Source organism: Lepidothrix coronata, unplaced genomic scaffold (genome assembly GCF_001604755.1).
Source record: "Lepidothrix coronata isolate B3197 unplaced genomic scaffold, Lepidothrix_coronata-1.0 Scaffold112, whole genome shotgun sequence".
NCBI classification, from domain to species: Eukaryota; Metazoa; Chordata; class Aves; order Passeriformes; family Pipridae; genus Lepidothrix; species Lepidothrix coronata.
The window spans coordinates 369,064-383,650 of NW_016690292.1; the positions used below are offsets into that span (position 1 = coordinate 369,064).

Sequence of the window (14,587 nt, forward strand, 5' to 3'; positions counted from 1 at the left end):
GGTTCCTCTCCCGTGTTTGTTCACGCTGCACATGGTAGAGGGCACAAAAGCCAGGAGTGTAGTCAATACGCTTGTCCGCATCAGCTCCCTGCTGTAACTCGTGCCTGCTGCTGGTGCGGCACCAGAGGGGCGGCCGAAAGCTGTGGGGCAGCACGTCCCAGAGAAAACAGCGATGTGTGAAATCTAAAGAAATGAAGCGGTGAGAGCGAGAACAGCGCGATGCGCTGCTGAGACTCGCTGTCGCGCTGCGCTTCCCGGGTTCGTTTTCGGGCTGTGTTTGTGGTTTTGGGTGACCCCCCTGCGCTTACCCACCCCGCGGGGCTCAAGCTCCGCTTCGCCATGTACCGGGACTTTTAATTGACGCCAATAAAAGCTCACTCCCAGCCTGCGGCTGCGGCCCGTTCCTGGCGGGGCGGGGCGGGGCGGGCTGTGGGCGGCCGGCGGGGCGGGGCGGGCATGGCGGCCATGGCGGGGCCGCTGGCCCAGGGCTGGGGGCTCGGGGCGGCCCTGAGGAGCCGCGCCGCGCTCCGGCCGCTCGGGCTGCTGGCACCGCCGGCTCGGGGGGTGCTGGGGCCGGGAGCGGGAGCAGGAGCAGGATCGGGATCGGGAGAGGCGGGACTGGAGGAGAACCCCTTCTACGGGAAGTACCGCCACAAGATCCAGGAGCTGCGGAGGTGTGGGGGAGGAGGCGGCGCTGAGGGAGGGAGGGAAGGGGGCAACGGGAAGGTGGGTGGGGGAGCTGCTTTGTGGGCAAAGGGGGTGCTGAGGGAGCTGGTTTTTTAGAAGAGGGAGGTCCTTATATTTTAGAGCTGCGCCCTCATGCGGAAATTGGTTAGTTTAGGCCTATGGCTGCCTCGAAGTTCACGTGTGGTTGGCACCGAGTCAGTGAGTGTCATTTTGGGGGAGGAGGAAAAGGGAGGTCGGCGGTGGGGTTGTCCCGGTGTCATGAGTGTCCCACGGTGGGACATTAAAATCTGGGGGCGGGGCTCCAACATCCTGGAGGTCCCCCCCAAACCCGGAGGTCTCCCCAACATCCCCCCGGGGGTCCCCTAAGGGTGGGGGAACCCCAAAATTTGGGGGAGGAAAAGGGAGATTAACAGTGAGCTTGTCTCACTGTCCTGAATATCCCATGGTGGGGCATTAAAAACTGGGGGGGTCTGACATCCGAGGGGCTCCTCCCAAAGTCTGTGGAGTCTCCCCAATATCCTGGGTATCTCCTAAGTGTAAGGGAACCCCAAATATTGGGCGGGGCACCCCAAAATGAGGGGGGGATAGAGGGGAATTGCCAGTGTTGGGGATGTTGTCCATACCCAGGTGGTCTGCTGATGTGCTCAGCTTGGTAATAGGTAGTTTTGCTAAGAAACAAAAAAAAAATCAGAATTTTAAGTTAAGAACATGAATCAAATACCACAGTAAGCATTTTAAAAGGCCAAATGATGTTCGTCACCCAGCACTGCTTTCCACCTTTGGGAACCATTGGAGCAGGCAAAGAGTATTTCAGCTTCTAGTCTTCTGTCATACTGTAAAGGAAGATTTGAACAGAAAATTAGTAGGTAGAAGCTGGTCTTATTTTGGGTGCAAGTCCATCTGTTGGAAAGGCCCCATTTGGAACAGCCTGTAGAAGAATCGTGGTTTTGAATTATCCTGATAAATGTGGGTTACCTTACTTAGCAACAAAAATAAAGGAAGCAAAAGACTTCATAGACTCAATCATAGAACTGTGGAATGGTTTAGGTTGGAAGGGACCTTAGAAATCACCCAGTTCCAACCCCCCCTGCCATGGGCAGGGACACCTCCCACCAGACCAGGTTGCTCAGAGCCCCATCCAACGTGGCCTTGTTGGAATCCAGTGCCAAAAACTGAAATCCAAAGCCTTGGGTTGTAGGAGATTCAGCAAATACACTGTGCAACAGCTTAGACAGTTTCTTAACACTGCAGTGATTGTCCCTGTTTATTATCATAATTGAAAACTGAAATGTTTTAGTTATATGAATTTTTGTCCAGTTATGCTCCAAGGAGTTGGACTTGGATGACCCTTATGGGTCCATTCCATCTCAAGATGTTCTGTGGTTCCATTGTACTGTTAATAGTCCCTTTTCCAATTCAGATCCAGTCCAGATGTGTTTGAATCCCGTATGGAAAAAAGAAGTGAAGTGAAAAAGCAGCCTGTGGGATATTCCAAACAAGGAGAATTTATCAGATGCATGGAAGAAAAGGCAAGGCCAATTTTCTTTGTAAATCACATACATTAAAGCTACAAAGTTATTTATGTGGGCTCAGCATAATGTTACAAACTTGCAGTGCTCCAGTTCGTAGGAGCCCTGGAATTTCACTGTGTGGTGGCTAAAAGTATTGTTCTGTATTCCAGTGTATTATTTTGCTATATTTTAGACTGTAAATTCCCTGCTGATGTCTTGATTAAGTGTTTAATTAGTTCCAGATCAGTTTGACCAGATGGATTGACACAATCTTGCATTTATCATTTTTTAGTGAATGCAAAAAACCTGTGAAATAATATTGGATCCAGAAATGCGTAATAGTTTGCTTTTAACTGATCCTTTCTGGCCTTGACATTCATAATTAACATTAAGTTATTTATTTCACTTAATCAGTCATTTATTTTATTAAAAATGCACCGCAGCAATCTTCAAATATCTTAAACTTGAGCTCCCACTCAGGAGATTTTTGTCAGCAGCCATGTTGTGATTGGCAGGGAAGGCAAATAAATGATATTGAGGCATTAGCTGTGAAACTAAAGAATGTTTTCTTGTAGGCAGAAGGCTTGGGCACTAAGACATCAAAGGGAGGATTCACAAAGGATAAGGTAAGGGAAACAAACTTAAGTGTTAGGAGGGGACATTGTTGCAAATCAAGGATGTAGATTAACTTGTATTGCCACAATCAGATCTTCAGCCAAGAGCTCTTTGACATAAATCTTGTGTTCCTGATGCTCCATTTGAGAGTAAGATTTCAATTTATTATTGGGATCGTGTTCAGTCTTAAAACTCCTGGCACTCTGGGTTTTTATTAACCTGTTTTTTATTAACCTGTCCTTTCTCTATGACACCCTGGAAGTTCCTGCTAATCGGGGGACCTGTTCTGAACAGTAAATGGAAAGGGTTAAGCTGCTTTTACATCATGGAAATACATTTCCAACGATCAGCCAGCCCAGGGACAAGAGAATGGTTTTATTCTCTTTCACGCTCTTGTGAAACGCACCTTCTGTGTAAATCTGCCAAAAAGCATCTGTTTGAGATGGCTGAAGGTAAAAGGATGCAGCTCCTCTTGCAGCCTCAGTAGAGCCTTGCACAACTGGAGCAAAGCTTGTGCTGTGTCCTGAAAAAATCTCTCCTGCCTCAACGTGTGAATCCACTTCATGGTGTGTTGCTGCTGATGTTTTACTAGTTTATTTGGCAATTAAGAGGACTAAGTCACACTGGAAGTTGAATTAAGTTCCTCTAGTTTGATTTTGTTCATTGTAGATGCATCCATTAATTCTGCATTCTTACATGATTCAGAGAACTGGCATCATGGCAAATTCTTTATGCTTTCTCTTGCAGACACTTGACTCAATTCTTAATGTTGAGATGGTGAAAGAAAAATCAGCGGAGGAGATAAAACAGGTGATGGGTTTAAATGGATTTAAATGGAATAAGGTTTGCTTCACATCTGTGCTTACATGTAATCTACATGTAAGGATGGAAATTTTTACTTAGACTGAAAAATAAAACACAGCTGTGGATGTATGTTTATAAAAAGCATATTCACATGCAGATCAATAGAAGAAGATAAAGTTTTATCCATCTAGCTAAGTTGTCCTAGGGTGTACCTACCTGATAAATAATACATCTATAATACATCTGGACTTGAGACAAAAAAATCTGTCACTTGGGAGCCTGTAAACTAGAGTTGGTTAGGGTAAGGAGGAGCAGGGTGGGTGTATTTGTTTGAAGAGCAGTGTAAGTGAAATTATCCTCCCTAATACCTGCTTGGCTTTGTAGTGTATTCCCTTTTATCTAGTTAATAGTCACGTCTGTTGCATGTTTCTGACATGGCTTGGGTTAGATCTCATATTTTCTTTCCCCTGTTTCTGTTTCACTGACTAAAACTTTTGCTGACAATTCTCATGAGTTGTGTAGGACTGGGGAAGAGCAACTGAAAAAGTCCTGAACTCTGGACTTTTACCTGTGCTTGTTTGTTTATTAGAAACTATGAGTTTCTCTATAGGTGTTGCCATCCTGCTGTGGTGGAGAAAAAAGATTGTCAACACAGAAGAGCATTATGCAAAGACTTGTCTTCTGTTGAAAATGTTTTGTATGTTCTTTATAAAAAAAACCAAAACCAAAACAAAACCACCAGCACCAAAAAAAGCACCTCTCAAACCCTCTGGAAATCATTAGTGTGATATTTGAGAATAATGTAAGAAGCACTTCTGAAGGCTAATACATCTTGAGCCACCTCTGAGCCCACTGATGATTTCTGTTACCTGGCTGAAATTTGTCATTTGGTACAAGTACTCTGCAACCTTTGGAGGAGTGTGTTGTCTTAGCAAGAAAGTCAGTCAGGCTTGATTGAAAAATGACTTCTCAAAGTGCTTACAAAGGTTAGTTGACATTCTAAAGCATTTAATATTACTGCTAGATTCTGGATTTTAACTGTATCTCGTCATCTTGGTTTCCTACAGATTTGGAATCAGTATTTTTCTGCAAAAGATACAGTTTATGCTGTTATTCCTGTAAGTAGTTCCCCTGTAGTTATGCATTTGAAAAGCCAGCATGCAAAGCTTTCCTTTCCAACTGTGATTCTGTTGCTTTTAAAAGCAATCATTGAAGGAAAATGAGGTTTCAAGAACAAACTTTCTTTCTGGGCTGAGTAATTTTACCACCCCAAACAAAGTCTTTTGTTTCCACAAATGCATATCCCTTTTTTTTGTCATTTGGAGGAGTCTCAATAAATCAAGTACTTTTTTCTGCATACCTGGCTTGAATTTCCAGGCTTTATTTTATTATGAGCATCCAATACTCTTCACAGGGCCCTCGTGTCTATATAGGTAGCACTTGTATTTTTAGAGTTACTTATTTTTTTCTCGGAGTTGCTTGTTCCTTTCCCCTCTTCCCTGCAGCACAAACAGCTGACTCAAGGTTAATGTGGCAGTTCTAGAGCCCTTGGCTGGTAACTTGCATGTGGATAATCACGTGTGGCTTTCTTTTCATACATTTACAATTATTGGCAGCACTGTCTTTCGTTGAGATTGCATGGTGTTTCCTGTGATAAGATCATATTTCTTATTCTTGATAACTTTACCAGATGTTAATTGGTCTTAGCCTGTGTTAGGCTGAAGGAGGGTTTTTTTTTTTCCGCTTTTGGGATTTCTTTTTATTCTTTTCTTCAGAGTCAGTCTGTGATCGCGATCTCTTAAATCTGCCTTTTCACAGCTGTGCACAAGTTGTGTGTTCCCTGAGTTCTTGAAACCTCATTTAGATCTGGGCTCTGATTTGCAATTGTATTTGGCCCTTTGAGCTGCAACTGCGGTCAGTGGGAGGCTGTATCCTGAATGTGTGACGTGCTGTATGCTCTGAAAATGGCAGTGTGGGATTTGAAGACAAGCAGCTCTGGGTTTCAGTTTTCCCAACGTGTGGATGTTGTGAAAATAGTTTGACTTGCCCATTTACTGTAGCAGAGGGCCAAAGCCAGGGATTCCAGTTAAGATGATGTAGGTCTTTCATTAGTGGGGCTGGGGCTGGCACTGTTCTTTGGTGCACTGTTTTAAGAGAAGCTTGCAAACTTTTTAAGGCTTCAATGCAAACCAGATCCCAGGCACATTAGGAAGCAGTTCATGGTGTCATGGGGGAAAAAAAAAAACCCTTTGTCTTTTGCCAGAAGCTTTTTGTTGGCTGGAAGAAAGGCCTTTCATAATTTCTCCAGTGCTCCGAAGTACACACAGAGGAATTGCTTGTTGATGAATGGCATATGTTTTCTTTCCTGAGCACCTTAGAGTAGGTATTAATATATGGTGCTGGGAAGCAAAAGATTTGGGGGAACACAGAGAACACATGAATGAGACTGCCAGGTTTCATCAGGGCTGACCAAACATGCTTGTGGTTTTAATATACAAAAGAACTAAGTATATTATTTGAGTGAATATCTTGGCTGCATTTTTATACTGAAGAACAGATGACTGTGATGTAAAATCCACAACTCGGATGTGCTGGGATATGTTGTCTTGCTTAGCTGTTGACACTATGTGATGCAGTGGAGCAATTACTGAGAGAGGATGTAATGTAAGCCTGAGGCATGGGGCCCCTACCTCCAAGGAATAAAGCTTTGGATCCGAAGAGTTTGCTGCTGCATCTTAGGGACAGCATTGTGAAAATGGGATGCCAATGACATTTAGGTAACTAAGAACCAAATACAGTTTTCCATGCGCTCGTCGTTAGCTGTTCCCACAGTGTGGGACCTCCTCCAGATGGAAGTTGTACCCCGCAGAGGTTAATGAGGTGATTTTGAACAACTCTGCATCCACGTCTGTGTTGTGAAAATTGAATTTCTCTTTCTCCTTCCCCAAAGGCAGAGAAGTTTGATTTAATGTGGAAGAGAGCCCAGAAATGTCCATCGGTACGTACGGCAGCGACTCGCAGCGCGTGGTTGTGTAGCTGCAGTGTGGTGCTTCTCCTCTCCAAAGCCAAAGTCATAAACTTTTGACCCTCACGTATTCTGATACTTATTGTATCAGTGCAATTAGTAAAACCCAGGTGTTCAAATACTTGTCTTAGTGTTCAGATAAAGCAATGGCCATTCATATGTATTAAACAGTTTGATCTAGATAGAAGGGATGTAGGGTTGAGGAAATGGGAGCACAGAATCTCCCAGGGAATGGAGACTTTACTGGGTTGATGGATTAGCCCCATATATTTCACTTGCCAAGAGCAAGATCAAATATATCTGGCTTCCCGAGCTACTTGGAGATTGGAAAGTTATTTATAGCCTTAAGTGCATTTCTGTACAGTGCACTGGCATTTAGTCAGGTAACCTGCATGTTTTTCTCCTCCCATGTTGTCCTTTCCCTTGGTGTGGGAAAATGAGCAAGTCTGTAGCCTATGGAGCCCAACAGGCTGTGAATCTCCAGAGGGAAAATGCTTGCTGCCTGTTCTGGAACAGCTGGTGAAATTACAGGATTAAATACTCTGAATGTTCGTTACCTTCCGTTTGACCATTTCTGGTGTTAATTTTCTGGGCAGGAACAAAAAGCTCAGAGTTTGAATGTTCTCCACTGTCCTTTCCTTTCCTTTGTGTGTCTCGTAAAATACTGTTAAAAATATGTGCCAACATCTTTGCTAATGAAATAACACCGATAAGGTAATTCTGGTTTATTATCTGCTTTGAAGTTTGGTTCTTGTTGTCCCCCCTCCTGGTGGGGCAAAGAAACCCTTTTTTCTGTTGTGGTTCTCTCCCTAAAACATTAATGCTGGAGGCCAGTGTGACACAGGCATCATTTTGTTCTATGACAGGGAAAATTGGTTTGGTTTTTTATTTTATCATTTCTTTGCAGTTTCTCTATGCTTTGCCAAGAAAAGAAGGTTATGAGTTCTTTGTGGGGCAATGGTCAGGAACAGAATTACATTTTACTTCCCTAATAAACGTTCAGGTGAGTGTTTGAAATAAAAAAGTCCAGAATTGGCTTAAGATCCAGAAATATACAATATCAGCATATTGCAATACATGGTGTTTGCTAAATAGTTTTAACCAACAGCTTATCTAGCTTAACTGGAAAAGAATTATCATGAAAAAAATGCCATTAGTTATGAGTTAATGAGTAAATTAATCACAGGTAAATTAGTGAAGTTATGGCTATTAAGTGTCTCTAATCTAAATGAGAATGAGGCAGAAGTTCAGTAGTCTCAAAATAGAAGCAAGAGCCAAACTTTTTAGAACTGTTTGTGCAAGCTGCTTAAAATAGCAGTAGATGCTGTAAGATGAAATATCTTTCTCAGAGTTGTGGGTTCTTTTAAGTGCAAAATGATCTTTAGTCAAGAAAAAAAACCCCGACCTAATTCTGCAAATCCCTTGTTTTCTGTAAATACCAGGAATAATGAACTTTTAATTCGAACTGACCCTTAAGCCCTGAAAACTGCCTCTGTGGCAGTTAATGCTCAAAGGTTTGTGATCAAGCACCCAAATCTGCAGTAGAGCTGAAGTTCTTTATGGGATACTGATAGGTTTCTTTCTCTCCTTCAGACCCAAGGTGAAACAGCTCCAAGCCAGTTGGTCTTGTACCACTATCCCGAGCTGCAGAAGGAAAAAGGGATAGTACTGATGACAGCAGAAATGGACTCCAAGTTCTTGGTAAGAGAAGTCTGCTCATTGCCTGCCTTCATTTTATGCTGCAACTCCTCCTACAGTTTTGAACTAAAACCAAATTATAGTGAAGTCTTTGAAAGACCCTTTGCCAAAGAATGGTCTTGCTAAACTTTTTTAACCTAATCTGCTTAATGTTAGGGAAAGCTAGAAGGGAATCATCAGTCTTTGGTGATTTCAGCTCACGCATTCCCTTTTTTTTAATTTGGGTATTATAGTTTATTGTTGTAAAAAAGGAAAAAAAGCTTCTGTTTTTCACCTGTCAACAAATTAAAACAGTGTTTTGAAGGTTAATACTATATTTGTCAAAGCAGGAGACCTCCAGAGCTGTGTGTTTGGTTTCCATGTGCCTGTGTTCTCTGTGTGGGTGCACAGTTAATTGCATATCTGTACTAGCACAGGGCCTGGACTGATGACACTGGGGATTGTAGTGGTGGAACAAGATAACTAAAATATCCCACCTCTAGCTGACCTACTTACACCTGTTCTGAAACAGTGAGCAGAGTCGTTGGTGATGCTTTTGCCCTGTTGTATCTCAGAGTAAACAATCAATCTTTGCAAGTAGGTCAGCTGTAAGAGGGGAAAGATGAGGACTTGGTGCATCTCCAGTGCCTTAGAGTGGGCAGGGATGAGAAAAGACATATTTGACCTCCGAGGCGCACGCACAGCAGGGGAGTGGTTAAAACACACGGTGCTAAAGTGTGTAAGTAGGTCAGGAACAAGAAGGAGGTGGTTTGCTGAGATTTGCTAAAGAAAGGTGGCTTGGAATTGAGCCATCTGATGTGTAGGACTGTGGCTTTTCAACTGCTGAAGTGTTTTTCAACGGGACACTTAAATCCCACCATGGATGGTAACGGGTCCTTTGTTCTCACTCGCAGGTGGTGCACCAAGCCCAGTGCTTGGCCAACCAGGCACAGCTCTTCTATGCCACCGATCGTTCCGAGACCTACGAATTAGTGGAGACCTTCAACCACAGATCTAGTGAATTTAAATACATGTCAGTTATAGCAGAGCTTGAGCAAAGTGGACTTGGAAGGGAACTGAGACCTGGTCAGGTTTCTGACAAGTCGTAGAGCCTGAGCTGCGGGTGAAGTGAGCCAGCAGCAGGCAGGAGGGGGTCCTGCATGGGGTGCTCCTGTCTTCTTTGTTTTGCAAATTGGATTTGGCTACAGAAGGGATCTGGAGACATCCTGGGAAGGTGACAGTCCAGCCTGTCTGGCACTGATGCAAGATGAGGACTTGGGCCACTTGAATGACAGTAACTAACTGCCAGAATGGAGCCCTGTACTTCGGTGTAACTTTATCAGAAAGAGCCATTTTCCCCATCCTGTAACTTCTGCTGCCTGCTGGATTTTTGAAATCTGAAATAAAGTGACAGAAAGGGAACTATGTAACAGGCTGTACTGACATCAGGAAAGAGATAACAAACAGTGTTTCTTCTCAGTAAATGCATTTTAAATGCCCTTCACCATTATAATTGCATGGTCCAGTGCTTTTTAATCTGCGTGGAATTTATACAAGCTTGTCCATCAAGAAGAAAGAATAGGAGCAATGGTGTAAAACAGATACCTCTTTGTTTCTTTGTGAGGTTTCTTACACAGATGTATACTGTGGTCTGAGTTTTTCTCAGGATTAAAAAACAGAGTGACTATATTTGTTCTGGGAATTTGTGCTTCTTAATCGATACATTAATTGGATCCTGTTGCTTTGTTTCTGTCTTTGAGCTGCTATTCCTGGGCAGTATGATGATAGGAACATGGGTTTATTTTTTTGTATATTTTTAATAGGGTAGAGGAATTAGGAATTATGGCCTGTTTTACGGAGTTAACTTTTCTAAGACTGGCATCTAGTCAGCCAGCTCCACAAATGGTATTTGAAGGGACAGAAAATAGCTCTTGTTCCCATTTCAGGAAAGGCACTCTCTGTAATAAAAGCAAGATGGACTGGAATAGTGACAGAGAGCCACCAACCATGAGCGACAGCTCCTGAAAAAAATGTGTTAGCATGAATGTGTGGAGCTGCTTTAACACAGCAGTGTTGGTAAGAGCCTGGCTTTACAGACTGCAGCAGGTTTGGGGTTTTAAACCTGCCTTCAACAAAAGAATCACAAACCATTCGTGCTTTGAGCTTCTCTTGTTTTCATTCCCATCAGAGGCAATCAGCACGTCTGTGGACAAGGACGTAGTGCAGCAGTGGGACATGCAGCCTGTGTGTGGGTTACCAGCACTGCACAGGGAGAGGAGTAAACACAGGACAGCCAGGAGCTTCCCAGGAGCAATGCTGAAATACTTCTCATGTCTGCATCAAATCCCTGGCACTAACTTGCCTGTAGCACTGATTATTATGTCCAGGCCACACTGCATCCTGTCAAACTGCTGGGGCTGGCAAGCATTCCCTTCTTTGCCAAAGAAAAGGAGGCAAGAAAGGCATGCAGCTTGTCTCTCTGTTTTTTGGGCAGGCCTTGTGTCAGATTTTCTGTGTTAACCCTTAGCCACGACCTGATAGGGAGGTGTGATTAGTTACAAAGGCTTCCTACACCATTTGCTAGTGTAGTTGTAGCATCCTGTTGCTGTAATACTCGTTGTCATTCTATCCTTTCTCAGCCCATTCTTTGGACTACATGACCTTTAAAAGGTCCCTTCCAACCCAAACCATTCTCTGATTCTCTGATGTGAACACTTCAGTTAAGCACTAAATGTAGACAGCGTGTTTTATTGTTGGGAGTTTATTTTAGCAGCAACTCATATACATTGGGTGTGAAACTCCTGTCCATCCAGGGAATTATCAGATGTTTTTAGAAGAGGCACTACAAGCTGCAGAGTGGACACAGACCCCCGGGGCTGGCTGTGGCTTTGTGCAAACCAGCAGCTGTGCCAGATTTAAGCCACTAAAAACTCACACAGAATTTGTAAGATTTGATGCACTTAGGATCTGTGTTGAGCCTAAGGGCTGGTGAAAAAATAATACTCTCCGGTAGAGAAGGTAACTGTGGGAATCATGTGCCATACAGCCACTAGAGGGAAGGTTTGTCTCCTTATTCTAAGCTCTGGGCACACACACACAGCTTGCCTGAGCCCACTGCTCAGCTTTGTGAACTGTGAGTGAGTTTTGTGCTGAAAACCATGTGGGTGGCCAGGCTGCTCCTGCATGGTCAATAACATGATGGGCTGCACTGAGTTAGGCCAGTGGTTCTGCCAGTGTCCTCAATCCTACCTGAGCTGCCCTGGGGAGAGCAAACACCCTGCAATAATTTTCCAGGTTGCTTTACTGATTTCCAGTCATTCATGGGCCAGGGTCTTCCCAAGCTGGATGCATCTTGTTTTTAGTAGCCCTCAAGTGCACATGTTCATGGAGGAGAAGCCCAAGCCTCCTGGTGGCCCTGTGTAAAGTTCAGCCCCTCCATCATCTTGCAACAAGGACTCCATGGCTGAACCAGGTGCTGTAGGAGCCACCTCAGTGCTGGCTGTGGTCTGCCTCCAGCTGGAGGAGAGCCCAGGGCTAGGATGTGGCAGGAATTCCTGCTGGAAGTAGTGGAGCAAGTTTTGCAGCCAGCAGCTCTTCATTATCAGCGTCTCAAACCCCCTGGCTTGCCCACCCACCCCTGTCACCCTGGGGAGATGTACCCCCATGTCAGCAGGGAACCCAGAGCCTGTCCTGCTCTCCAGGGAGACACCCTGGCTTGGGGAAGGCAACAGTCACAGCAACCAAGGAAGTGCAGATTGAAGGATGATATTCTTACCCTCACTTAAAATGCTGACTCCAGTGCTTTTCATCTGTGCCTGGCTTTTTCCCTGTGCCTTAGAAAACGGCAGGACTCCAGTGCCCTCTGATTTGCAGCTGAACAAGTTCTCACTCTCTGTCTCTGAGTTTGTGCAGGACATGGTGGAGCGGGAATGGGAACTGACTCTTCCCGACACTGTGTAGCTGAGTTGAAGTTTTCTGGGCACGTCTTTTGCCTCTCTGGGAATAACCAGAGCAAACCCCCTGCTCCCTTTGCTTTGTCTTGTGGTCTGCACAGGCATGCAGTCAGTGTCTTCAAACCCTGCCTGGGAACAGGCACCTCCCTGGCTGCTGATGGGGCGCTGTGCTGATGGGGTGTGTGCTGTGCTGGGCATCGTGTGGCCAGGAAGATCCCAGCCCAGTGCCACGGCTGGTGGGGGGCTGGCAGGGGGCTCACTGTGCCCACCCTCTCCCCCCAGCACTGCCATGTCCCGCCATGTGAAGCTGCATTCCTAACTTGGGCCTCTTCCTGTGACCCTCCATGAGGTCCGATGGAGCCGCCCAGCGCTCCGGGCTTGCTTCCATCCCTGCTTCCTTCCCCCTGATAAATTCAGCCATGCACCTGCCTTCAGGAGTGGGACCAACTTCCCCCTCTTCCTTCCTCCAGGACAATCAAATGCCCTCTTCACAATAACACATCCCTCCTGCCCCAAACCTGCCCCTCGGACCTTTTCCTTTCTCCCAAGTGACTCCAGCCTCCCTCCCCACAGCTGGGCCCCCGGGTGGCTCTGGGACCGTGGGCTCTCTGCTGTGTGAGGTTTCCAAAACCTCAGGCGAGGGGGTCACTCCCTGAGCAGGATATGCTGCTCACCCCCATGGACTTGTGAGGCTGCTGCTGACGTAACTGCAGCCCTCCTGCTGTTCTCCTGGCCCCTCTCCTTTGGCTCCAGACCACTGAGGGTGGGAGGACCCCATCTTGCCTCTAAGTATTTTGGCTCCATCTCTCCTGGATGCAAATCCTGGCCATGAGCTGCCTTTGGGATATTTGTTATTTGGCCAAGCCCCCTCACTTTTGGCTTTCTGCCCATTTTTTGCTGGGATTCCAGTTGAAGGTTTCCTCCTGGCTTGGCATTGGCTGTTGGGAGTTACATCTGCTCGGCAGACCTCTGCCTCCTGCTTACAAGGTCTGAGGGCATTTTGTGGTTTCCTGCATCCCTTGGGGAGGGATGCAGACACTGGTGACTGCCAGCTCCCCGTGATGGAGGGCAGCAACATTGCCCAGCCCTTGCTGGGACTTGGGGTGGCTGTGATGTGCAAGCAGGGAGTATCCAGCATCGGGGATGAAAAAGAGTTTCCCTGACCCTGCTGGGAACGGGGCTGGTTTGACAATGGCCAGGAAGAGTCTGTTGGGCTACTTGCGCCAGATCCTGATTTTAGGGGTGTTATTTCGACCTGAGACTATCTGCAATGATTGTGAGAGATTCACTCGTGAGCAGGGTAAGGCTGAAGTGGAAAAGGTTCAGCCCACAGGTCCTGGGGTAGATGTAAATAAAGAGCTGAGCTTTGGGGTTATGGCTGCTGTACTGAATTAGCTGCTGCTGGTGGTGGTCGAAGCAGCCCGACAGATGAATTTGACAGCTCGTGCTTCCCTCCTGCCCCAGGAGCTGAGCGAGCAGGGCACTTTGCCTCAAGGTTTTACCTTTTCCGCAGAAATGTGCTGGCATGTGTGAGAAGCCTCAGCCATCTCAGATTGTAGTGGATGTCAAGCACAGGTGAATCCTATATGTCCTTGGTGTGCCTTTCTGCCGTCACCTGGTTCAGGACCTGCCCTTCAGCCACGTCCCAAATGAGTACAGGCAGGAAAGCAAGGGGCTTATGGGGTGTGCAAGCTCCAATTCCCTCTGGCTTCAGCTGAAAGTGATCTGCTGGTGGCTGCTGCCCGATGACATAGCCCTTACAATGTCTTCTTTACTTCTAATAAGGTGCTGCTGCAGGTACCAAAGAGTTTCTATTGCACCTGCACCAAACCACCTGCACAGAGAGAGGGAGGAAAGGTGACCAGCTGCCTTGCAGGGCCTGGGCTGAGCCAAGTTCCCTCGCGGCTGTCTGGTCTGGGAGACTGCTGTGTAATTTCATTTTTAAAGACTGCCTCTGAACACTGTGCCTTAAGTGCAAACCCTGGCATCGCCTGCAGCTGAGAAGCCCTGTTATGGGGAAAAGAGTCTGGATCCTGCAGAGATGCACCCCACAGGCCTCGTGAGGTCAGGAGATAAATCCACAGCCAAAGCACTACAGGATGCCAGGCAGGGTTCAGGGAGTCAAACCCTCATCCTAAACCCTCCTGCTTCATACAAACGTGCCCAGCAGCCAGATCCTCCCACCATCTCAGGCTGCTGGGCTTGTGGTTTCCTTTCTGACACTCCTGCTCCTGACTCCACCTTGCCCTGCACCCCACTCCCCAGCCCACCCCATCGCCTGCAAACACTTGGCTGAACCTGAGTTTTACACACAT

General features: G+C 46.1%; 1 protein-coding gene across 1 annotated transcript; it reads left to right on the forward strand.

Moving 5' to 3' along the window:
- The first annotated feature begins 462 nt into the window (after positions 1-462).
- ATPAF1 (ATP synthase mitochondrial F1 complex assembly factor 1) lies at positions 463-10,008 on the forward strand. The gene is made up of 9 exons (XM_017824662.1): positions 463-674; positions 2,108-2,216; positions 2,774-2,824; positions 3,561-3,623; positions 4,685-4,735; positions 6,568-6,615; positions 7,550-7,645; positions 8,236-8,343; positions 9,234-10,008. Exons 1-9 carry the CDS (start codon positions 466-468, stop codon positions 9,426-9,428), a joined length of 930 nt encoding a protein of 309 aa, XP_017680151.1. The 5' UTR covers positions 463-465; the 3' UTR covers positions 9,429-10,008.
- Positions 10,009-14,587: the final 4,579 nt, after the last annotated feature.